The sequence below is a fragment of the Onthophagus taurus genome, chromosome 6, assembly GCF_036711975.1.
Source record: "Onthophagus taurus isolate NC chromosome 6, IU_Otau_3.0, whole genome shotgun sequence".
NCBI classification, from domain to species: Eukaryota; Metazoa; Arthropoda; class Insecta; order Coleoptera; family Scarabaeidae; genus Onthophagus; species Onthophagus taurus.
In genome coordinates, this window is record NC_091971.1 from 3,622,504 (window position 1) to 3,648,052 (window position 25,549).

The window sequence follows — 25,549 nt, forward strand, 5'->3', positions numbered from 1 at the left end:
AACGATTAAAATTGTTATCTTTTAGTAGCACTTTGTTATTTATACGATTAAAACCCAAAAATAAAAAAAAATTTGTTTGTTATTAACGAAATAATTCATTAAGATATTTTTTTATCAGACGGGGAAAAGTCGTCAACATTAATTAATGCTTACTCATCATTTCCGGAGAAAAAAACACTCGAAAAGATTAAAAAAATAAATACATTTATTATACATTAATATCTCAAAGGGGTAACCAATTAATTAATATTTGCTTTAAAATAAATTATTTACACCTAATCAAATTACGAGTGGGTACTTATCCATTTTAAATTATCGCCGGAAACAATACAATTTTCATTGAAAATCTTCCACGCACAAATTTAATTGATTAAGATTATTTATCAATCAATCTTTTTCATCAATTTTTAATCGTTCGGGCAAGATCATCATCAAGGTTTGTTGTAAAAGTTATTTGTAAAATCCGAAAAATAATTGTTAATAAAAATTTGAAACAAGATTAATGCTATTTTAAAGTTTCTTTGATGTTTTGCGATGAAACACCACAAATACAATGATGATAATAGGATAATGCTATTTGACAACAGAGGCACTTAATCGGGTGTTTTAAGATCGGGGCCATTTACAAAAGAGGGATGCTTTCATCATAAAGAAATACCTTGATGAAAAAATGATGTGAAAACGTAGGATAACTCTCTTAATAACTGACTCAGGAGTTATTAACTCACATAAACAACGGAAAAGACTGGTTTAATACTGAGTGTGATAGAGCAAGAATACAGAAAGATAGTGCCAAAATGGTCCAGAAGAGAACAAACGGAAATGTCGAAGAATACAGAGAGACGAGAAAGCAGGAGATTCGAATTCCAGGAACGAAGAAGCAGAAGAACCAAAAGAAGGGCTCAATCAACAAAAACAAAGGGATTTAAACCCAGAATCATGTTGTGCAAAGATAAAGATGGGAATCTTGTGTCGGACCCTAACTTAATATTAAATAGATGGACTCAGTATTTTGATCAGCAGCTTAACTCGAATGTGGACATGGTACCAGCCAAACTATATGATGCTCTATATAGACTAACACACCAACAAAGCTAGATCTATTAGTTTTGTAGGAATGACAATGAGGAACGTCAGATACTAGATAAAAATACAAAATAACATGTCAGAGAATATAGGAGTAAGTGAGTCATGTAGTGGACGTGTTGGCATGTTTTGAATACCATCTTGGATTCTGGTATCCTTGTCATAAATGCTGGAGGATGTGCAAACAAGGTATTAGAGATGGATACTAGGGTTGGCAAGGGAGACTCCAGGCTATATAGAGAGGGAAAAGGTTGAGGTGGATTTAATAATGGTGGAGGCTGGGAGAAAAGCAATGAAATACGAGGAAAGGAATCAAGGAGAGGAGGTTGATATATGGGCAAGGAGATATTAATGATATTATAGGAGAGTGGGATATTCAATAACTGACATCGGCTATAGAAGAGTGGAGAGAGGTGAAATGTGGAGAGAACCGAGGGATAGGGACAGGGACATACAGAGGCAGAAGAGAAGGTCACATGTACGGGAAGTTAGATATGATGGAAGGGAAAAGATTGGTGGCCAGATTCCGCTTTGACAATGAAGAGAGAGGGGACTGCAGGCTCATTTTGGGAGAGGGAGTGAGGGCAAGAGATGGATGAGGGAGGTGATTGGGGTTGTGGAGATAGAGGAGGAGGGTAGAAGGTATTTACATGTATTATATTACTGGAGAAAATATTGTAAACATAGTAAACGTTTATTATGTCTAGAAGACTGTCTTTCTACATTCTCGTTTAATCCAGTACTTTCTAACTAGTTTTGGTTACATCATTTGGTTTAGTTTTATTCATTTCACTACAGGTTGGCGTCTACCATTTTTGTCAGCAACCCATCTTGCCAAACGGAATCGCAACCTTTTTTGACACTTAATAGCACTGTAATAGTCTGGTGTCTCCCCTTCTGGACAAGCTCCAAAGTGCTATCGAGTTTTGCAGCTTACTGTACTTCTTTTTTAAGTTGCCTGAACATAAAATTGATGCTTCGTGGGTTGGCTTTTCTGTTCGACTTTTCTCTTCGACAATGAAGAGAGAGGGAATAGGTACTAGGCGGGCGATGTGGAGAGGATTTGGAACACATGCTGAGAGGATGTAGCGAGATGAGGGAGGAGGCGATGGACTGTAGGCTGATTTTGGGAGAGGGAGTGAGGGCAAGAGATGGATGAGGGAGGTGATTGGGGTTGTGGAGATGGAGGAGGAGGGTAGAAGGTATTTACATGTATTATATTACTGGAGAAAATATTGTAAACATAGTAAACGTTTATTATGTCTAGAAGACTGTCTTTCTACATTCTCGTTTAATCCAGTACTTTCTAACTAGTTTTGGTTACATCATTTGGTTTAGTTTTATTCATTTCACTACAGGTTGGCGTCTACCATTTTTGTCAGCAACCCATCTTGCCAAACGGAATCGCAACCTTTTTTGACACTTAATAGCACTGTAATAGTCTGGTGTCTCCCCTTCTGGACAAGCTCCAATGTGCTATCGAGTTTTGCAGCTTACTGTACTTCTTTTTTAAGTTGCCTAAACATAAAATTGATGCTTCGTGGGTTGGCTTTTCTGTTCGACTTTTCTCTTCGACAATGAAGAGAGAGGGAATAGGTACTAGGCGGGCGATGTGGAGAGGATTTGGAACACATGCTGAGAGGATATAGCGAGCTGAGGGAGGAGGCGATGGACTGTAGGCTGATTTTGGGAGAGGGAGTGAGGGCAAGAGATGGATGAGGGAGGTGATTGGGGTTGTGGGGATGGAGGAGGAGGGTAGAAGGTATTTACATGTATTATATTACTGGAGAAAATATTGTAAACATAGTAAACGTTTATTATGTCTAGAAGACTGTCTTTCTACATTCTCGTTTAATCCAGTACTTTCTAACTAGTTTTGGTTAGATCATTTGGTTTAGTTTTATTCATTTCACTACAGGTTGGCGTCTACCATTTTTGTCAGCAACCCATCTTGCCAAACGGAATCGCAACCTTTTTTGACACTTAATAGTACTGTAATAGTCTGGTGTCTCCCCTTCTGGACAAGCTCCAATGTGCTATCGAGTTTTGCAGCTTACTGTACTTCTTTTTTAAGTTGCCTGAACATAAAATTCATGCTTCGTGGGTAGGCTTTTCTGTTCGACTTTTCTCTTCGACAATGAAGAGAGAGGGAATAGGTACTAGGCGGGCGATGTGGAGAGGATTTGGAACACATGCTGAGAGGATGTAGCGAGCTGAGGGAGGAGGCGATGGACTGTAGGCTGATTTTGGGAGAGGGAGTGAGGGCAAGAGATGGATGAGGGAGGTGATTGGGGTTGTGGAGATGGAGGAGGAGGGTAAAAGGTATTTACATGTATTATATTACTGGAGAAAATATTGTAAACATAGTAAACGTTTATTATGTCTAGAAGACTGTCTTTCTACATTCTCGTTTAATCCAGTACTTTCTAACTAGTTTTGGTTAGATCATTTGGTTTAGTTTTATTCATTTCACTACAGGTTGGCGTCTACCATTTTTGTCAGCAACCCATCTTGCCAAACGGAATCGCAACCTTTTTTGACACTTAATAGCACTGTAATAGTCTGGTGTCTCCCTTTCTGGACAATCTCCAATGTGCTATCTAGTTTTGCAGCTTACTGTACTTCTTTTTTAAGTTGCCTGAACATAAAATTGATGCTTCGTGGTAGGCTTTTCTCTTCGATTTCTTTTTGTAGTATTTCTAGGATTAACTCCCTGATTTTCAATAACCTAACCAGAAAACTTAATAGATGGGTTTGCAGTTCCTGAGTTGTGATAACGTTTTCTATAAAACTTCTACCAACCTTTCTACCAATATATTAATCATTTTATCATTTTATGGCACATCTTGTTCGCTTTTAACGTTACACGAGGATCATAATGTTAAGATTTTATTAAATTAAATTTAATATTTTATCGATTCAATTTAATCCGTGACTCATTAACTCAAATGTAGGAACGTTTTGACCAGATTTTGATACGTCTGTGTGTATACGATGCAGGTACATCGAGATAAGAAGGTGATAAACGTATTTCCGAAATATCGTTGTCAGTGCAGTTTAGATTAGCAACGATGAAAACTCAAACGGTGAAATACGCGAAAAGTAATTCTCAAAAAACATTCTTCGAGCGAAAAAAAAATTTCATCAAAATTTCTTTCGTCGCTTTAGTGTTATTAAGTACTTTTTACATTTATTTCGGGGAAAATGTTAAAACAACCACTAATTTCGAATTGGTTATAAAACCGTCTCGAAATCATTTCTTAATAGAAACGGAAGGTTGTGTAATTCCAAATATGGACCCATTGGATTCAAGTGTAACAAACTTTATTTTTAACGAAAACCAAGTTATTTGTAACAATGGAACCCCCGCTTTGATTGGATCAAACTTAACGGCGATTTTTTTATTACAAGAATCATTACCAATTTATAATGTAACTGATTTAAATTTATTTAAATGTTATTATACGCCGTTTTTTAGAGTCAATCCAAAAGATAACTCGAATGATGATCAGATTGAATTTAGTGAATCTTATGAATTTACAAATTCAACGAGAATCGTCGACGAATTTATTCACGTTAAATGCTTTTACAACATGAATTTAATTTATAGAGATTTTTTCGCGTTCATACCACCAAAAAAGTGTGTTCAAACCACAATTAGACCTCAATTAAACGTTTTAATGATTGGTTTAGACTCAATTTCTCGATTAAATTTGTTAAGGCAGATGCCAAAAACGGTTGAGATTTTAAATAAACTCGAAGCAATAAGTTTTTTGGGTTACAACAAAGTCGGAGATAACACATTTCCGAATTTAATTCCTGTTTTAACTGGATTAAGCGAAACGGAACTCGGGAAAAGTTGTTGGAAAGAAAAACGTTATTTTGATGATTGTGGGTTTATATGGAATGATTTTAAAAAGTTGAATTTTACGACGGTTTTTGCTGAAGATGCAACATGGATGGGGCTTTTTACTTATCAAAGACAAGGTTTTTTGAAGCAACCAACCGATCATTATTGGGGGTCATTTAATTTGAAGGCGACGAAAATGATAGGGAATAATCATCGAATGAATGTTGATCAATGTGTCGGCGATAAAGAAGATTACGTGAGGTTGCTAAAATATACAGAAGATTTCGTTCGGAGAATGAAAGAAGATAACCAAAATTATTTTGGGTTATTTTGGCAAAGCAGTTTATCTCACGATTTTTTAAACAAACCCAAATTAGGCGATGAAAACTACTCGAATTTGCTTCAAAATCTATACAAAAACGGGTTCCTCAACGAAACAGTTTTGATTTTTTTTAGCGATCATGGAATAAGATGGGGCGATATCCGATCAACTTTTCAAGGAAGCCTCGAAGAAAGACTACCATTTCTTTACATTTACCTCCCAAAGTGGTATAAAAATAAATTTCCCAAAGAAAATTCAAATCTACTTCAAAACGCGTATCGTTTAACAACCCCTTTTGATCTTTATGAAACTCTAAAAGATTTATTAGATCCATTTAATTTACACGGATCGTATTTTTCACATCGAAGCCAAAGCTTATTTACTGAAATCCCAAACTCAAGAACTTGCGAAGAAGCTGAAATTTCATCGCATTTTTGTACCTGCCAAAGAAGTAAAGAAGTAGATATAAACGATGAAAAAATCCAAAAAATTGTTAATTTTGCGGTTGTTGAAATAAACGATAAATTAAGTAATTATAGTGAATGTGTCGTTTTGGATCTTATTGAAGTGTTGAACGCAAGGGTTCTTTTAAATAACAATGAGAGTTTATCGAAGAAAGGGGCTTTTTCGGATTTTACGGTTACTTTTAAAACAAACCCGGGTGAAGGTATTTTTGAAACGACGATAAGAAATAAAGTGAGTCATGATAAGGATGTTTATGAAATCGTTGGTAGTATAAGTCGACTAAATTTGTATGGAACTCAAAGTTTTTGTATAGAAGACTTTCATTTAAAACTTTATTGTTTTTGTAGACAATTAATTATGGATAATCACTCGTCTAATTAATTAATTATAAATAATTTTGTTTTTAAAAGAAATTGTTATAATTATTATGTAGTTTTCAAATTATTAATATAAGTATTTATTTTTTATTGTAAAAATCTATTTTGATAAATTACTTTGTATACATTTTCTAATATGATTTATTAATTTAGAATTTTTTAATATAAAGTGTTGTTTTGATTGATTATTTGAAATCTACGCCTTTCTTAAGATCATTTCTGAAAATATCATGATGAAAAACCAAAAACCTCAAAATCCGTCATTTTTGATGATTTTATTCACCCAAAACTTTTACGTCTCTACTTCAATAACTATTTCTCATGTTTCATTAGAAATTGTATACTTTTTGACATAATTCATGAAAATATTGTGATTCCAACTTGATTTATTACAAAGTTATACATTTTTCTAATATAAAATAGCTTATTTTTGAGTAACTTTCTATTCAATTATTGATAACTTTCTTATATCAAGCTTAATAATAATAACGCATTTTTATTCGAAATCTACGCCTTCTTCAAAATAAATTTTGAAAATTTCATGATTCCAAATCATACATTAAAGAAGTTATGAATTTTTATAACTCCAAAAACCTCAATTTTTGATGATTTTGAATACTTTATAATTTGTTCACCCAGAACTCTTTCCTCTGAACTTAATAACAATTTCGCATATATCATTACAATTTGTATACTTTTTGGCATAATTCTTCCAAATATCGTGATTCCAACTTGATTTATAACAAAGTTATGAACTTTTCTAAACTCAAATAGCTTATTTTTTAAGTACATTTCGATTAAATTATTTATAACTTTTTTATATCAATTTCAATAACAACGACGCATTTTTATTCGAAATCTACACCATTTTTATTATAATTCCTGAAAATTTCATGATTCCAAATCAATTATTAAAGATGTTATGAATTTTTATAATTTCAAAAACCTCAATTTTGGATATTTTATGATTTATTCACCAAAATTTTTTCGACTCAACTTTAATAACAATTTCGCTTGTTTTATTAGAATTCGCATACTTTTTAACAAAAGTCTTCCAAGTATCGTGATTCCAACATGATTTATTACAAAGTTATGAATTTTTCTAAACTCAAATAGCTTATTTTTTAAGTACATTTCGATTAAATTATTTATAACTTTTTTGTATCAATTTTAATAACAACGACGCATTTTATTCGAAATCTGTACCCATTTTAATATAATTCCTAAAAATTTCATGATTCTAAATCAATTATTAAAGATGTTATGAATTTTTATAACTTCAAAAACCACAATTTTGGATATTTTATGATTTGTTCACCAAAACTTTTTCCTTTCAACTGTAATAACAATTTCGCTTGTTTTATTAGAATTCACATACTTTTTAACAAAAGTCTTGCAAATATCGGGATTCCAACATGATTTATTACAAAGTTATGAACTTTTCTAAACTCAAATAGCTTAATTTTTATGTACTTTCCAATTAAATTATTTATAACTTTTTTATATCAATTTTAATAACAACGACGCATTTTTATTCGAAATCTACACCATTTTTATTATAATTCCTGAAAATTTCATGATTCCAAATCAATTATTAAAGATGTTATGAATTTTTATAACTTCAAAAATCTCAATTTTGGATATTTTATGATTTATTCACTAAAACTTTTTCGTCTCAACTTTAATAACAATTTCGCTTGTTTTATTAGAATTCGCATACTTTTTAACAAAAGTCTTCCAAATATCGTGATTCCAACATGGTTTATTACAAAGTTATGAACTTTTCTAAACTCAAATAGCTTAATTTTTATGTACTTTCCAATTAAATTATTTATAACTTTTTTGTATCAATTTTAATAACAACGACGCATTTTTATTCGAAATCTACACCCTTTTTATTATAATTCCTGAAAATTTCATGATTCCAAATCAATTATTAAAGATGTTATGAATTTTTATAACTTCAAAAACCTCAATTTTGGATATTTTATGATTTATTCACTAAAACTTTTTCGTCTCAACTTTAATAACAATTTCGCTTGTTTTATTAGAATTCGCATACTTTTTAACAAAAGTCTTCCAAATATCGTGATTCCAACATGATTTATTACAAAGTTATGAACTTTTCTAAACTCAAATAGCTTAATTTTTATGTACTTTCCAATTAAATTATTTATAACTTTTTTGTATCAATTTTAATAACAACGACGCATTTTTATTCGAAATCTACACCCTTTTTATTATAATTCCTGAAAATTTCATGATTCCAAATCAATTATTAAAGATGTTATGAATTTTTATAACTTCAAAAACCTCAATTTTGGATATTTTATGATTTATTCACTAAAACTTTTTCGTCTCAACTTTAATAACAATTTCGCTTGTTTTATTAGAATTTACACACTTTTTAACATAATTTTTCCAAATATCGTGATTCCAACTTGATTTATTACAAAGTTATGAACTTTTCTAAACTGAAATAGCTTATTTTTTAAGTACATTTCGATTAAATTATTTATAACTTTTTTATATATATTTTAATAACAACGACGCATTTTTATTCGAAATCTACACCCTTTTTATTATAATTCCTGAAAATTTCATGATTCCAAACCAATTATTAAAGATGTTATACATTTTTATAATCCCAAGAACCTCTATTTTGGATATTTTATGATTTATTCATCAAAACTTTTTCGTCTTAACTTTAATAACAATTTCGCATATATCATTACAATTTGTATACTTTTTAACATAATTCTTCCAAATATCGTGATTCCGACATGATTTATTACAAAGTTATGAACTTTTCTAAACTCAAATAGCTTAATTTTTATGTACTTTCCAATTAAATTATTTATAACTTTTTTGTATCAATTTTAATAACAACGACGCATTTTTATTCGAAATCTACACCATTTTTATTATAATTCCTGAAAATTTCATGATTCCAAATCAATTATTAAAGATGTTATGAATTTTTATAATTTCAAAAACCTCAATTTTGGATATTTTATGATTTATTCATCAAAACTTTTTCCTCTCAACTTTAATAACAATTTCGCTTGTTTTATTAGAATTCGCATACTTTTTAACAAAAGTCTTCCAAATATCGTGATTCCAACATGATTTATTACAAAGTTATAAACTTTTCTAAACTCAAATAGCTTATTTTTTAAGTACTTTCCAATTAAATTATTTATAACTTTTTTATATCAATTTTAATAACAACGACGCATTTTTATTCGAAATCTACACCATTTTTATTATAATTCCTGAAAATTTCATGATTCCAAATCAATTATTAAAGATGTTATGAATTTTTATAACTTCAAAAACCTCAATTTTGGATATTTTATGATTTATTCACTAAAACTTTTTCGTCTCAACTTTAATAACAATTTTGCTTGTTTTATTAGAATTTACACACTTTTTAACATAATTTTTCCAAATATCGTGATTCCAACTTGATTTATTACAAAGTTATGAACTTTTCTAAACTGAAATAGCTTATTTTTTAAGTACATTTCGATTAAATTATTTATAACTTTTTTATATATATTTTAATAACAACGACGCATTTTTATTCGAAATCTACACCCTTTTTATTATAATTCCTGAAAATTGCATGATTCCAAACCAGTTATTAAAGATGTTATAAATTTTTACAATCCCAAGAACCTCTATTTTGGATATTTTATGATTTATTCATCAAAACTTTTTCGTCTTAACTTTAATAACAATTTCGCATATATCATTACAATTTGTATACTTTTTAACATAATTCTTCCAAATATCGTGATTCCAACTTGATTTATTACAAAGTTATGAACTTTTCTAAACTCAAATAGCTTATTTTTTAAGTACATTTCGATTAAATTATTTATAACTTTTTTATATCAATTTCAATAACAACGACGCATTTTTATTCGAAATCTTCACCATTTTTATTATAATTCCTGAAAATTTCATGATTCCAAACCAATTATTAAAGATGTAATGAATTTTTATAATCCCAAGAACCTCTATTTTGGATATTTTATGATTTATTCACCAAAACTTTTTCGTCTCAACTTTAATAACAATTTCGGCTACTATATTAGAATTTGCATACTTTTTAACACAATTCCTGCAAGTATCGTGATTCCAGCTTGATTAACAACAAAGTTATGCATTTATCTAAACTGAAATAGATTTTTTTGATAATTTAGGAGTTATTCTTTATTGTAGAAGTTACAGCTGTTTAATTAGAAACAAACAAGACCTCCAAAGGAATCCTTCCTAAAAAGGAAAAGAGATTCTTAAAAAGGCGAAAGATTCATTCAAATTAAAACAACGACCTTTAATTATTCTATATAAGAACAAAAAATAAAACAATTATAGCAACAATAACACCAGAGCAAGTACAGAGAGGAAATGTGCATAAATAAATGTGTGATAACAATTTATTTTAGTCGCTTTAAAGTTTTATCTGGATATGCGTTTCTGGTCTCGTATTAAATTTCAGTTTTGAAACGAAACTAAAACATATTTAATAAAATGAGTTGAGATTTAGAAACATCGCGGTTATTTCGGGTGTCATGCGCTTTTGGGTTTTCGGTGGAGCTTATTGAACGGATTGGGAGCTTTTAGATCGTTGGTGGAAAGCATGGATGCGTCTGGTTACGTGTTGGATTTCCTTTCCACGAGAAGGGATTGAAATGTCGAATTCGGTTTCACCACAAAACTTTCTGTATTTTTCTAAGGAACTCATTTATTTTAATAGGTAAGATTTTTAATTATTTCGTTAAATTTATATTTTTAATGTAATTATGTTGTTTCCGGTTTCTTTTAAGTTAGGTTAAAGTTGACATATCAAAAAATTAAGATTTTTGAGGTAAAATTTGATTATATTACAATTTGTTTAAAAAGTGATTACAAAAAATTAACACAAAACCGATTTTTATGGTCGACCTTACTATACTTTTAAACTTTTAAACACAATAACGTGCTAAACCCGATAAGCGATTCTTATTGTTCGATTTTCCACGTTAGAAAGTTAAAATTTTTTATTTTTTAGATTGTTGATTTTTCCAATGGTTGCTGAAGAATTAAAACTTCGCTCCCCGTTAATAATATGGATAACCGTGTGTTTAACGGCGCTTCTATTATTCACAGACGTCTTCCAGTCTTTCAAGTACAACCTCCAATTATTACAACCGAAGTTCATTGATAACGATGAGAATCAGATGGAGAATAAAAATACGAAACAATTTTTGGTGACGACAGAAAAATGTAACATACCCGAAATGGACCCGTACGATATTAGCGTAAGAGGATTTATTTTCGACGAAAAACCCGTGAGATGCGATAACGGACGTCCTCCTTTATTCGAATCAAATCGAACTTCGATTTATATTGAAGAAAAATCGTTGCGATTTTATGGTATTTTAGATCGGCGAAAATTAACTTGTAAATACACTCCGTTTAAAAGGGTCGATCCGGAAAATGGAGTTAAAGATAATAAAGTCGTTTTTGGATCGAGTGTTAATTTTAGCGATCAAACGAACGTAAACGACGAGTTTGTAATGGTTGAATGTTTTTATAAGTCGTTGAGTATTTATAAAGATTTTTTTGCTTTTGTACCATTAAAAAATAACGATACCAAAATTGACCAAAATGAATTTAATGTGCTAGTGATAGGTTTAGATTCGGTGTCTAGGCTCAACTTCCATAGGCAAATGCCTAAAACCAAGTCGATATTAGAAAAAATTAAGGCTGTGGAATTATTAGGTTATAATAAAGTAGGTGACAATACTTTTCCAAATTTGATACCACTTTTAACCGGATTAAGCGAAGAAGATTTACAAAAAACTTGTTGGAAAAACGCAAGTTTGCATTTCGATGATTGCCCGTTTATATGGAAATTATTTAAAGAAAAGCATTATACAACGGCTTTTGGGGAAGATGCATCTTGGATGGGGACTTTTAATTACCAAAAAATGGGGTTTTTGAAACAACCAACTGATTATTTTTGGTGCCCTTTTAACATGGTGGCTGAAAAACACATTGGGGGCTCACACCGCATGAACGTCCAACAATGCGTTGGATCCAGAGAGGTTTACAAAACCCTCTTAGAATACGCAACAAAATTTATAACACAAATGAATCATTTTAAACAAAAATATTTCGGATTTTTTTGGCAAAACAGTTTATCACACGATTTCCTCAACAAACTAAAACTTGGTGATACATTTTACGCAAATTTTTTAACAAACCTAATCAAAAATGACACCCTAAAAAATACAATTTTATTATTTTTAAGCGATCACGGAATGAGATGGGGTGCAATTCGCACAACGTACCAAGGAAGAATCGAAGAACGTTTACCATTAATTTACATTTATTTACCCGAAAATTTCAAGGAATCAAACCCGATTTCTTACTCAAATTTAATAAGAAATAAACGCCGTTTATCAACACCCTTCGATATTCATCAAACCCTCTTAGAATTAATCCAACACCCCGAAAAACACTCAAATTTCAGTTATAGCTTATTTAAACCAATCCCAGAAAATAGAACTTGCGAAAACGCTTCGATTTCTTCTCATTGGTGTACCTGCCATGAAAGCACAAAATTACCTTTAAACGATGCAACCGTCACGGAAGTTGCTTTGCATACGGTCGATTATATTAATCGATTATTAAAAGGGACGGAATGTTGGAAATTAAATCTTGCTGAAATTACCGATGCGAGAAAATTTAATTTTAACAAATTTAATCAAACTAAATTTGTGCAGAAAAATTATTATTTTGAAGATATTTCTATTGTTATTAAAACTGAACCGGGTGACGGTCTTTTTGAGAGTACCGTAAGAAAGAGGTATCAAAAGAAAATTGGTAATAAAACGAAATATACCTTGGAAACTGTGGGTAGTATAAGCAGGTTGAATTTGTATGGTGGACAAAGTGTTTGTATTACTGATTATCATTTAAAGTTATATTGTTATTGTCGTTAAATTAAGATTAAAAATTTTTTTATACAAAAATTTTTCCGTTTTGCGAATAGTCGAGTATTTATAATTCTCTTACAACCTTCTTGTATAGAAGAATTGCAATTTTTTGGTCTGCAATTTAACCATTTTTGGCAATTTAATATTGTCATATCTGAGAGTTTCATGGAATAACATCTTCAATGCAAGAACACTACATTTTATAAGACTGCCAAGTCACTATTTGAGACTATAGACTCACTATTCGATTTTGAGATTTTTTCTCTCAAAATCGAATTTGAGGTACTCGACGCTTTGCAATAAATATTTTATAAATTGAACTGCTTCGTATCAAGTTAACCCAACACAAAAATGCTTACATAAACAATAATCTAACGTTACAAATTGAAATATATTTTTTTAAACAGATACACAAGGTATTAATTAATTTTATTAAACCTTTTTCTTTTTTAATTTCGAGTTATATTGGATAATACATGATTTATTTGAAGTTCCTAATCTTTTTTATGTATTAGATAATATTTATAGCGAAATATTTATTTATTATAATAAAAAATTGTTATCGTATTGGATTAGATTGAATTATCTTTTTAAAATTTATTGGATTTAAGGTGTAATTAAATTCATAAATGATTTATTTGTGTAATGTGTGCCAAAAATGCTACTAAACTTTATATTTCCATTAATTTAGCTTTAAATATATCCAAACAAAACGATTATTGGGCGTAATGTTTAAATGCGCAAAATGTAAATGTTCAGTAGTACATTTTAATGGATAATTAGCTTACTTTATGTATTCTTTTGTGCTCAAAACTTGTAACATATAAAACACAAAGTTATCCTGTTGAATGAAAAAAAAATTACAAATATATATTTATTTAGAAAAATCGTTTTTTATTTATATGTTTACATCATTAATATTAACAATTTAATTTTATAATTAAATTTAAAAAAGAAATTGTAATATATGCAACCAATTTGACACAAAAACATATTGAGTTGCCTAACTTCCTTTTTTAAATTAAATTTATTTAAGCACAATAACAATGAATAGCTAACAATAGAATGTTAGCAATGGAATAATAACCTCCCATAATTCTTAATTTCTTATTTCAAATTCTTTCCAATTTGGACACCTTTACACTTCTACGTAAATAATCCATCTGCAAACCAGTACCATCGTCCATACATCACAGCCAACACTCTGGACCATAATCTTTCAAATCATGAGTTTTTTCAGATATTCTGGCTGTTATGCGTGTAAATACTGGTTTAGCCGTACGTCTTCAGATATTAGCTTATTTTATGTATTCTTTTGTGCTCAAAACTTGTAACATATAAAACACAAAGTTATCCTGTTGAATGAAAAAAAAAATAAATTACAAATATATATTTATTTAGAAAAATCGTTTTTTATTTATATGTTTACATCATTAATATTAACAATTTAATTTCATAATTAAATTTAAAAAAGAAATTGTAATATATGCAACCAATTTGACACAAAAACATATTGAGTTGCCTAACTTCCTTTTTTAAATTAAATTTATTTAAGCACAATAACAATGAATAGCTAACAATAGAATGTTAGCAATGGAATAATAACCTCCCATAATTCTTAAGTTCTTATTTCAAATTCTCTCCAATTTGGACACCTTTACACTTCTACGTAAATAATCCATCTGCAAACCAGTACCATCGTCCATACATCACAGCCAACACTCTCGACCATAATCTTTCAAATCATGAGTTTTTTCAGATATTCTGGCTGTTATTCGTGTAAATTCTGGTTTAGCCGTACGTCTTCAGATATTAGCTTATTTTATGTATTCTTTTGTGCTCAAAACTTGTAACATATAAAACACAAAGTTATCCTGTTGAATGGTAAAAAAATAAATTGCAAATATATATTTATTTTTGTTTTAATTTTTATTTATTTGTTTACATCATTAATATTAATAATTTAATTTTATAATTAAATATTTTTTTTAAATTTTGTAATATATGCAACCAATTTGACACAAAAACATATTGAGTTGCCTTTTTCTTAATTAAATTTATTTAATCACAATAACAATAATTTTTTATATAATCATTATCAATACATCTACTTTGAGTTTGATATAAATTAATTCTTTTAATATCCCCAATGACCGTATAAACGATTTTGTTATCTTGAGACGCGAGGTTTACAAATGCCTCAAATTGTGCATTACCAGGAAGAGTTTGAATCATGACGATAAAAAAAATACCCGATCCAATTCGTTTTTGGAAACGTCTCAAATTAATACTTCTCGCTGACAACACCTTATCCAATTGTAATTGTTTGCAATTAAACGGTAACATCTTGTTGATATATTCCACCAAAAATAACGCAATATCATAAATAATTGGAAGCTGTTTTGGGATTTCCCTAGAACTATGACAAGCACAATATTCTAATGGAATTTGGACATCTTCGCAAGAACGTGTTTCTGGAATCTTTCTAAATACACTTCTCCCATAATTTTCCCTTAAATCATTAAATTTTGTATCGCTATTTAATTGAGCTAAAAATAATAAAGCTTTATGGATTTCTAAAGCAGTAGTCAATCTATATCTATTAATTAGGTAGTTTGTGTAGCTATACTCGTAGATATTTTTGTAATTATCGGGGAAATAAAAAGAAATAAACGGCAATTTTTCTTCCAATGATCCTTGATGAGTAAGACGATGTGGTCCTAATCTTGCCCCATGATCGCTAAATACAACTATAACTGTATTATTAAGCACGTTTTTTATCGAAGGGTCATTAAAAAAACTTGCTAAGAGTTCATCGAAAATTTTTGGTTTCAAAATAACCCCCCGAGAAGTAATCGTTTTAAAAAAATAACCAAAAAATTTCAAATTATTACCACTCATTGTATTAACAAAACTTTTTATATACTCCAAAAAAACTTTATAAGCTTCCCGTGTTCCCAAACAATCTGTAACATCTCCATTTTGGTCATTATCCTTTACAATTTCGGGTAAATACATAAAATAATCGAGATTATAATCGTCTTTATTCTCCATAATCCCCGCATCATCACCATACGCAGTTACATATTTATGTTTTTTAAAATAATCCCATAAAAACACGCAATTATAATCAGTTCCGTTCTTTTTTAACTCCTCATCTGAACACCCCGTTAAAAATGGGAGCAAATTTAAGATAGTTTTTCGAGACTTTGCGTGATAACCAAATAATTCGCGGCTTTTTAATGATTCCAACACTTTTTTTGTTTTGGGGAATTGCCTGTAAAAATTTAATCGCGATAAACCATCAAAACCGATCACCAAGACGTTAAAAGTATCGTTTCGTTTCATTTCGGATTTTAATCCTTTTTTAAGTGGGACAAACTCGAAATAATCCCTGTATATAGGTTCATTTTTATAGAAACACTCTACCAAAATAAATTCGTGCTTTCCAATGTTAGCTGAATTTATAAAATAAACACTTGGGCCAAATTTTATATTTTTATTCCAACCTAATTTTCGTGATACTCGATAAAACGGGGTATAACGACAAATAACTGAATCATCTTCAGGTAGGATCCCATAAAATCTCTTGGAGTTTTCTAAGAAATATATTGATGATGAAGTAGATCCCACCAAAGGGGGGCGACCATGATTACATTGCCCCAAATATAATTTATCTTGGAAATACTTCAATATCTCTGGATTGAATGGATTAAAATCAGGAATTTTGCATTCTTCAGTCTCAATGATGAAATTTTTTTCGTTATGTTCCACATCACGATTATTTAAGTATAAGATTGTTGATATTATGGGTATTAGAAACTGCTTTAACATTGTTGTAGTATTTCGAACACAACTGCTTAAAATTTCGAGTTTTGTAGACGTTTATAGTATTAGAAAGCGTGGGGGGAATCAAGAATATCAAATTTTCTGACTAATTCTATGTAATCTTTTCTAGAAATTAACACACATATTTCTTATTAATCAAAGTGAATGAAAATAAATAATCTTAAGAATTTTTAACTTCAGTATTAACAAGTAGATGAGGATATCAATAATTTCTATAGTCTATTGGGCGAAACTATACAAGAGTTATTCAAGAAATAAATTCTGGTAATCCAGGATGGTATTAATGCAAATATGCATCAACTGTAGATGATACTTCTAGTATATTTGTACTCTTTTTAGAATAGCAGATGAGCAAACCATCTCAAACCTCTCTTTTCAACCATATGTATAATAGTTTTTCATTGATATGTATAATAGATTTTCATTCTATTTTAAGTTCTTATTTCGAATTCTCTCCAATTTGGACACCTTTACACTCCTCATCCAAACCTCACAACCAACACTCTCGACCATAATCTTTCAAATCATGAGTTTTTCCAGATATTCTGGCTTTATAGACCTCGTTTTTGATTTCTGTCAAACCTTGTTAGTTCTAGTGCAAAATTAGAACTAACACTAGACCTAGAACTAGAAACATTCGGGTTTAGCCGCACGTCTCTTAAGACGGCTAAACCAGAATGATTCTAGTTCTAGGTCTAGTGTTAGTTCTAGTGCAAAACTAGAACTAACATTATGGTATGTGCAGATATGTGTTATTAATCGAAATACCCATATCTTACATTATCATATCGCCTATATTATTTTTGACTCAATAAAAGTATAATGAGCTAAGAAATAAGATAATGAATTAGAATCTTTTTGGATTAAGGATAAACAAACATTCAATTGAGGTTAGAATGGAAATGTAAAATATAGAAATGTTATAGATATATATTTAATTGATATTGAGGCTGTATTAAAAGCATTTTTAACTGTGTTTAATGTTAATATAATGTTAAACATTTATAAATATTTAATAATTTCAAAAAAATCCCCGCGCTATTTGGGTTGCCTAGTTCTGTATTGTCTAGATTTTTTAAAATAATTTTAAATAAATGAATCGTTTAAATAAATAAACTAAAATAATACGTTATTATTATAATCTTAACTTTATTTACAATAAATAATTTAAACCCGCAATTTTATTTATATTTTTGATATCTTAAATGATTAAATTAATCAATTTGGATTGTTAGTGTAGATTTAGTTGCCTAACTTATTTTTCTATCAACCAATCAAATCCATCCACATGTTGGTTGACTTGTCTGTTAAAGTGTTAAAAGACATATCAGTACTAAATTTCCACTTTAAGTTATCTATCAAAAAGTAATAGGATACATTAAAAAGCCTGTGATATGTGGTACTAAGTGTGTTTAATAACGTTTGAAAGAAAAATATTAATCAGAACCTATAATGAATCTTTCAAACGGATCAGCGTTTCTTCTTCTAAATCTTTTCTTATTAACGTTAAGTTCAGTATTAGCCGGACGAGACTTTTATAAAATATTGGGTGTATCAAAAAGTGCTAGTTTACACGAAATTAAAAAAGCGTATCGTCGCTTAGCCAAAGAACTCCATCCCGATAAAAATAAAGACGATGAGAACGCTGCCACAAAGTTTCAAGATTTAGGGGCAGCTTACGAAGTTCTCTCAGACGAAGAAAAACGTAAAAAATATGACAGATGTGGCGAGGATTGTCTTCAAAAAGACGGTATGATGGATAACGGATTCGATCCGTTTGCAAGCTTTTTCGGCGATTTCGGTTTTCATTTTGGTGGTAACGAACAACAAAATGAAACTCCTCGTGGTGCGAACGTGGTTATTGACGTGATGGTTACTTTAGAAGACCTTTATAGCGGTACTTTTATTGAAATTACTCGAAATAAACCAGTTATGAAACAAACTAAAGGGACAAGGAAGTGTAATTGTCGCCAAGAGATGATTACAAGGAATTTGGGGCCCGGTCGGTTCCAAATGATGCAACAAACGGTTTGTGATGAATGTCCAAATGTTAAATTAGTAAATGAAGAGAGAATTTTGGAGATGGAGGTCGAACCTGGGATGATTGATGGGCAAGAAACTAAATTTGTCGCGGAAGGTGAACCCCATCTTGATGGAGAACCTGGTGATCTTATTTTAAAAATTAAAACTCAACCACATCCTATTTTTGAACGACGAGGAGATGATTTGTATACTAATATTACTATATCTTTACAGGTTTGTAATTGTTAATAAATTTAAGAACATCTCATTAATTTCTATTTTTGTAGGATGCTTTAGTTGGATTTACTTTAGAATTAGCACATTTAGATGGTCACCTTGTCTCAATAACGAGGGATAAAGTAACATGGCCCGGGGCGAGGATTCGTAAGAAAGGCGAAGGAATGCCAAATTATGAAGACAACAATTTGCATGGAACTTTATACATAACGTTCGATGTTGAATTCCCCAAACAAGAATTTTCTGAAGAAGAAAAAGAACAACTAGCTAAATTACTTAACCAACATTCAAAGAACAAGATTTATAATGGATTGAGAGGTTTTTGAGTGTATTTATCAGATTAATGATAAGATACTCTAGTTAAAATTTTCGACATTTCTTGTACATAATTTTCCTTTTGTATGTGTGTTGTATATCAATGTAAGGGTATTATTATAAAAGTATATATGAAAAAAATATGAATAGTGTGAATTTAAAAGAAATTTTATTTATTTGTCATCCAAAAGCCTGATTAATGTCATCTTTTTTGATATGATTTTTTCCCTGTTTTCTTTTTTGTGATATGAAATGTTGGATATAATAAATTTGTTTAAGTCACATTTTTTTCGTTTTATTTGTTTAAGATAAATTATAATCTTATAATATTTAAATTTGACAATATTACTATGAAAGTTAGGCAACACAAATGTCATATTAATTATTTATGAAATTATGACATTAATAATAATAATCGTTTTTTTTTAACTAAAATCAATATTAGTACGAGAAAATTATGATTGATTAACTTAATGTGTTTGCATAATGCAAACATATTTTTTTCCTCGTTTTTTTTAGGATTTAAAAAGAATTCACAAAGAATGTTTAAGCTTTACCAACGCAGTTTTATTTCGTCATCTTTGAAACCTTCGATTGCAATCGGAATGTTTTCTGGAATATTCTCTATAATTTCTTCACAGCAAAAATTGTTTTTAAAAATTATTTAAATTTTAACTTTTTTGAGGTATTCCTATTTTCTGTTTATTTTTGTAATATTAAATGTTGAAGATAATAAATTTATTTAATCTACATTTTTTTCGTTTTATTTCTTTAAGATAAATTAAAATCTGGTGTAAATTAAACAATAAAAAGTAATTAACAACATTACCATGAAAGTTAGGCAACACTAATGTCATATTAATTATGTATTTAAAATAAAAAAGCATATTTATTGATACTAATTGTAATTATACTAAAGAATTTAATGTTTCGATTTCCTTTATTTGATTAAAATCAATATTAGTATGAGAAAGTGATTAGTTCTACTTTTCGTTCAATAAAAATATACCACAATCTAAAGCAAAATGCATTTAAAACTAGAACTAATTAGAATATTTCTAGTTCTAGGTCTAGTATTAATTCTAGTTTTAGTGCAATAAAAATATGTAATATAGTAATATCTTATGTTAACTAGCGCTACATACCACTATCACTATAACTAACATTAGACTTTAAGAGACGCACGATTAAACCCGAATATTTCTGGTTCTAGGTATAGTGTTAGTTTTACTTTACTTTCAATAAGAATATACTACAATTTAACACTAAATACATTTAAGATTAGAATTCAAAAATTAGAAAAACTAGAAAAATTAAAGTTAGGCAACACAAATGTCACTAATGTCATTTTAATTATGTATTTAAAATAAAAAAATAAGTTTATTGATACTAATTGTAATTATACTATACAATTGAATGCTTCGATTTCCGTTCTTTGACTAAAATCAATATTAGTATGAGAAAATTATGATTGATGTGTTTGCACAATGGAAAAAATATTTTCTGTTTTTCCCCCTATTTTTATGGTTCAAAAGGAATTCATAAAGAATGTTTAAGCTTTACCAACGTAATTCTTCTATTTCGTCATCTTTGAAACCTTTGATTTCAATCGGGAAATTTTTTGGAATATTCCCTGAAATTTATACTGACAAAGAAAATGTTTTTAAAAATTATTTCAAATTCCCCTTTTTACATTGGTGCTTAAATTTCTTAATTATCTCTGTGTATTGTTGCTTTTCTCTTATTTATAACACACATAATTCAAAAGGTATCAAATTGTAATTTATAATTTCCACGAAACTATTTGCTGCCTTTTTAGTTATTTTAAATAATTTAGGTTCGTTAATATTTTTGGTAAGTTTATTACGCCTTTCAAGCAAATGGAAAGATATTAATCATAAATGGAACCAATTAGAGAATCGAATAATTATTTTTCAAAGGAAATCGTTAAACAACCAAAAAATCCTCTTTAATCTAATATTGTTAACTTTTATCGTCCTCTTTCTAAGTAAAATTAATTAACGAAGTAAGTAATCAATAAATAATTCTTATTTTTTAGTGAATCATATTATCATCATATCTGGGAGAACCCCCCTTCATAATTTATCAATTAAATCCTTTTATTTAAACATTTTCAACGAGATTTTCACAAAAACTGAATACACATTAACAAAAGCTTTATTTATACACGTAAGTAACATTTAATACACCCACTTTAATATATTAATCTTTTAATTTATAGATTTCTCAATTATTAATCGAATTTATCTGGCAATTCGTCTCTTATTACATAATTTTGATCTCGTTATCTTTAAAAAATCAATTCCAACAAATTAATAACCACTTTTTGGGCATCAAAAAACCGGATCAATACGAAATTATAAAACTACATCAAATTCTAAATAATTTATCCTCGTTTTCTACATTATTAAATCAAGAATTCTCAATTATTTTATTAGTTACTTTTGGGGGAAACACATTATTTGCTTCTTACATCCTTTTTGAAAACAGAACCAATCAAAACATCAATTTTTTCCTCATATTTTTCAATACAATCTTCGTTACTTATTGTACTTCGTCTATACACAAAGAAAATCAAAGAATTTGCGATTATTTGCATACATTTCCCACTGATTTTTGTTACGACGAGGTGATTAAATCATTTTAACCCAATTTTAATGTTTTAATTAAATTTTTTTTAGATTGAACAAATAGTAACCGAATTATCAATAAATCCGATTTCTTTTAATTTATTGCACATATACACAATAACGAAACAAACAAATTTAAGCATTTTAAGCACAATAATTGTGTTACAATTACTTTTAATTGAATTTAAAAAATTTGAATTTAGTGACATTTAGTTTTTCCCGCCAAAAAAATTACATCGAAAGTTTTATTTTTAATTTTTTTAATTTAAACTTTATCAGTTTTATCTAACCAAAATAATCCGATTAAAATTAAAATAATTAATTAAATAATAATAATCGAGTTCTAATAATTTAAATTAAGTGACATCAGTGACGTTTCACTAACCTAAAAATTCACTCTGTCATTATTGTAGATTTGACGTATTAATTTTTAATTTATTTTTCTTAAATTAAGAAAAATGTGGGCAGATACGCTTCTTATCGTTTTTATTTCAATTTGTACGGCTCTTCTCGGAGAGGGTTTAACTTGGTTGATGGTGTATCGTACAGAAAAATATCAAAAATTAAAAACTGAGGTTGAAAAGCAAAGTAAGAAATGTAAGTAGATTTAAATGATCTTATGTAATTGAAGAACTTAATAAAATCTTTTTGTAGTGGAAAAGCGTAAAGAAACCCATGGGGAATCAATTTATAAACAGGTTAAAAAGAAAATTGAGAGGCAAGAGGAGCGATTAAAAATTAATAGTAGAGATTTATCTTTGGTTAAAATGAAATCAATGTTTGCCATTGGATTTGCATTCACTGCTTTACTTAGTATGTTTAATAATATGTAGGTTTTTTTTTGTTATTATCTTTTTGTTGGTTTTTGATTTATCCTAACTTTTTAGTTTTGATGGGAGAGTTGTGGCAAGATTACCATTTGTACCAATTGTTTGGGTGCAAGGTTTAAGTCATAGGAATCTTCCAGGCGAAGATTACACTGAATGTTCGTTTATATTCCTTTACATTTTATGTACTATGTCAATCAGGCAAAATATTCAAAAAATGTTGGGATTTGCGCCATCAAGAGCTGCTTCTAAACAAGGAAATACATTCTTTGGTCAAAATGCAGGACAATTTAAATGAAAGCACAACAAAGATAGTTTGATTCATAAATTTTATTTTTATTTTGTACATTATTTATAAAAGTACCTCATTAAAAATCGAGGTGTTAATTTGTATTTATAATTTATACAATACAAGCTTCTAACATTGGTTTATCAACTATTAATCGATCAAATCCAAACCTTGTTAAACCTATAGTTTGGAAATCACCATCTAAAATTAATTCAGCTATTGCTCTTCCTACAGCGGGGGCTTGTTGAATACCTAAACAAAAATATTGGTTATTTTAACCCAATTTTAATTGATTCATTCTTACCATGACCACTAAATCCTGTGGCTAGATACACATTGTGATAATAAGGATGTGGCCCAATAATTCCATTTTCATCATAACAATTATAATCATAAAATCCACTCCACGCGCTTCTTACCTATTTTTTTTTTATTTAATTAGTTTTTAAATTAATAAACAATTTTTTTTTAACTTACTTTAACACTATTAAAAGCTGGAACTCGATGGGCTAAAATAGGCCAAATTTTTTCATCAAAATAAACATGATCAACATCTAAATTATCAGTGGTAGGCTCTTCATTGGGTAAAGGTGATAAACCTCCAATAAAAGTTCCCCCATACCCATCTCGTCTAAAATAAGCCCCTGTATAATCAATAGTCATAGGGGTATTAATTCCAGGACATTCTTCATTACACGAAAAACAATAAACATAACGTTTTCGTTTCTCTACAGGAAGTGGGATTGATAAAATTCCTTGTCCTGTACCAATTCGGGCTAGTTTAGCAATTTCACCAGAATCAGCCCCACCAGCAAGAATTATTAAAGCGAATTGTATTGATTTGTGTTCTCCATTTGGTAGTTTTATTATTGCCTCATCCATCGATTCATAAGTACCTTCTTCAACTCCATCAACTGTAATATCATGTTTCTTTTCAAAAGTGAAATCAACCAATTCACCAGTTATGTATTGAGCCCCTGCATTCATTGCTCCTCTTTTCATTATACAAAGCATAGCCCAGGGGTCAAACCAACCTTCTTTTTCTAAACCTAAACATCCTGCTTCGACATCATCAACATTCATCCATGGAAATCTAAATCAAAAAACACTTTATGAGTTATTTTATGATTGTAATTTAAATTTATTACCTTGCTTTTAATTCATTTCTTGATAAAATAACATTATAAGCGCCAAGATCTCTTTGTAATTTAGAATTATCTATTAATTGTTGAGCTCCTTGCTCGCTTGCCAACATTAAATAACCATTTGGGGTGAAATAAACATCTGCGTCATTACCAAAACGTTTTTTTAAGTTACGAATAAATTCAGCTCCAAATAAAGACATTTGTATGTTTTCAGGGAGAGAAAATTGTTGTCTAAGACCTCCAACAGATAAAACTGTTGAACTTTTTGCATACTAAAATAAGACAAAGTTAATTAAAATTCTCTTAATTAAAAATTTCTTACCGTTGGATCTTTCTCAATAACAGCTAAATTGACTCCTTTTAATCCAGATTTTTCTTTAATCCAATAAGCGATTGAAGTTCCAATAGCACCTCCACCAACAACCAAAATATCAACGTGCCTAGGAAAGATATTATCTAACCCACCAACCTGATTAGCATCATTAAATTTAGCAGGTATCCTTCGAAAATCATCTTTTAATATCCTCCAAGTCCTCGAAAGCGGATTTTCAAATTTTAATTTTATAGAAGTAGTGTGTACGTTCTTTGAATTTTTTAATAAAATCGTTCTACATAAACGCTCAATATTCTTTGTTGTATACATTTTAATATTCACAGATTAATTATTCAGAATTGATCATTAAAGTCGTTTAAAAGATTTCATTATCAAATTGATTTTTTTTTAGTTTTAAGGTTAGGATCGGTTTTATAGGTTATGTCAAATGTCAGGAGAAAGTAATTAATATCCTTTTGCGATTATCTTCGAATATATAGATGTGAAATAAAATTTTTATTGTTCGATTTGTTTAATATTAGATTAATATAATACGACTTCTATTTATGTTATACTTTTAAAATTGCGTAATCCAAAAATTATGTGATAAACACGCGGTTATCCGGTTTTGACAAATAAGTTAAATGAGAAGATTATGAGAAAAGGTATTCTTATATATGAAAAATGTATTTTTAAGTAAACGTACTCTAATAAATAGTGTTAATAGGTTTAATTAAAGAATGAATTTAAATTTAATTTAAAAAATTTATTGGTAGTGAGATAAAAGAGGAATCTGTAATAATTGAGGA

At 29.2% G+C, this 25,549-nt stretch overlaps 6 protein-coding genes across 6 annotated transcripts; 4 read left to right on the top strand and 2 right to left on the bottom strand.

Annotated features, from left to right (window-relative positions):
- Nucleotides 1-2,845: 2,845 nt before the first annotated feature.
- On the top strand, nucleotides 2,846-6,137 carry LOC111424696 (uncharacterized). The gene has a single exon (XM_023058326.2). The coding sequence runs from the start codon at nucleotides 4,158-4,160 to the stop codon at nucleotides 6,102-6,104; it is 1,947 nt and encodes a 648-aa protein (XP_022914094.2). The 5' UTR covers nucleotides 2,846-4,157; the 3' UTR covers nucleotides 6,105-6,137.
- A 4,474-nt stretch (nucleotides 6,138-10,611) lies between these two features.
- On the top strand, nucleotides 10,612-13,180 carry LOC111424860 (uncharacterized). Its single transcript, XM_023058553.2, has 2 exons — nucleotides 10,612-10,865; nucleotides 11,160-13,180. The coding sequence occupies exons 1-2, from the start codon at nucleotides 10,753-10,755 to the stop codon at nucleotides 13,096-13,098; spliced, it is 2,052 nt and encodes a 683-aa protein (XP_022914321.2). The 5' UTR covers nucleotides 10,612-10,752; the 3' UTR covers nucleotides 13,099-13,180.
- A 1,973-nt stretch (nucleotides 13,181-15,153) lies between these two features.
- Nucleotides 15,154-16,926, bottom strand: LOC111415021 (uncharacterized). Its single transcript, XM_071196456.1, has one exon. It carries the CDS (start codon nucleotides 16,924-16,926, stop codon nucleotides 15,154-15,156), a length of 1,773 nt encoding a protein of 590 aa, XP_071052557.1.
- Nucleotides 16,927-18,223: 1,297 nt separating this feature from the next.
- Nucleotides 18,224-19,671, top strand: LOC111415006 (DnaJ homolog shv). Its single transcript, XM_023046492.2, has 2 exons — nucleotides 18,224-19,197; nucleotides 19,251-19,671. The coding sequence occupies exons 1-2, from the start codon at nucleotides 18,394-18,396 to the stop codon at nucleotides 19,524-19,526; spliced, it is 1,080 nt and encodes a 359-aa protein (XP_022902260.2). The 5' UTR covers nucleotides 18,224-18,393; the 3' UTR covers nucleotides 19,527-19,671.
- Nucleotides 19,672-22,528: 2,857 nt separating this feature from the next.
- LOC111415017 (calcium load-activated calcium channel) lies at nucleotides 22,529-23,421 on the top strand. The gene is made up of 3 exons (XM_023046508.2): nucleotides 22,529-22,763; nucleotides 22,821-22,995; nucleotides 23,054-23,421. The coding sequence occupies exons 1-3, from the start codon at nucleotides 22,625-22,627 to the stop codon at nucleotides 23,289-23,291; spliced, it is 552 nt and encodes a 183-aa protein (XP_022902276.1). The 5' UTR covers nucleotides 22,529-22,624; the 3' UTR covers nucleotides 23,292-23,421.
- On the bottom strand, nucleotides 23,306-25,319 carry LOC111415016 (lethal (2) 37Bb). Its single transcript, XM_023046507.2, has 5 exons — nucleotides 24,750-25,319; nucleotides 24,431-24,699; nucleotides 23,760-24,375; nucleotides 23,587-23,701; nucleotides 23,306-23,534 (listed from the first exon to the last, which is right to left on the bottom strand). Exons 1-5 carry the CDS (start codon nucleotides 25,068-25,070, stop codon nucleotides 23,395-23,397), a joined length of 1,461 nt encoding a protein of 486 aa, XP_022902275.2. The 5' UTR covers nucleotides 25,071-25,319; the 3' UTR covers nucleotides 23,306-23,394.
- Nucleotides 25,320-25,549: the final 230 nt, after the last annotated feature.

Excerpts from the sequence above, each read along its gene's own strand:
- LOC111424696 (XM_023058326.2), top strand. The coding sequence starts at position 4,158 with ATGAAAACTCAAACGGTGAAATACGCGAAAAGTAATTCTCAAAAAACA.
- LOC111424860 (XM_023058553.2), top strand. The coding sequence starts at position 10,753 with ATGCGTCTGGTTACGTGTTGGATTTCCTTTCCACGAGAAGGGATTGAA. Across the intron at positions 10,866-11,159 it reads GAACTCATTTATTTTAATAG|ATTGTTGATTTTTCCAATGG; the intron begins GTAAGATTTTTA and ends TTTATTTTTTAG.
- LOC111415021 (XM_071196456.1), bottom strand. The coding sequence starts at position 16,926 with ATGTTAAAGCAGTTTCTAATACCCATAATATCAACAATCTTATACTTA.
- LOC111415006 (XM_023046492.2), top strand. The coding sequence starts at position 18,394 with ATGAATCTTTCAAACGGATCAGCGTTTCTTCTTCTAAATCTTTTCTTA. Across the intron at positions 19,198-19,250 it reads ATATTACTATATCTTTACAG|GATGCTTTAGTTGGATTTAC; the intron begins GTTTGTAATTGT and ends CTATTTTTGTAG.
- LOC111415017 (XM_023046508.2), top strand. The coding sequence starts at position 22,625 with ATGTGGGCAGATACGCTTCTTATCGTTTTTATTTCAATTTGTACGGCT. Across the intron at positions 22,764-22,820 it reads TGAAAAGCAAAGTAAGAAAT|TGGAAAAGCGTAAAGAAACC; the intron begins GTAAGTAGATTT and ends ATCTTTTTGTAG. Across the intron at positions 22,996-23,053 it reads CTTAGTATGTTTAATAATAT|TTTTGATGGGAGAGTTGTGG; the intron begins GTAGGTTTTTTT and ends CTAACTTTTTAG.
- LOC111415016 (XM_023046507.2), bottom strand. The coding sequence starts at position 25,070 with ATGTATACAACAAAGAATATTGAGCGTTTATGTAGAACGATTTTATTA. Across the intron at positions 24,700-24,749 it reads TTATTGAGAAAGATCCAACG|TATGCAAAAAGTTCAACAGT; the intron begins GTAAGAAATTTT and ends GTCTTATTTTAG. Across the intron at positions 23,535-23,586 it reads CACAGGATTTAGTGGTCATG|GTATTCAACAAGCCCCCGCT; the intron begins GTAAGAATGAAT and ends ATTTTTGTTTAG.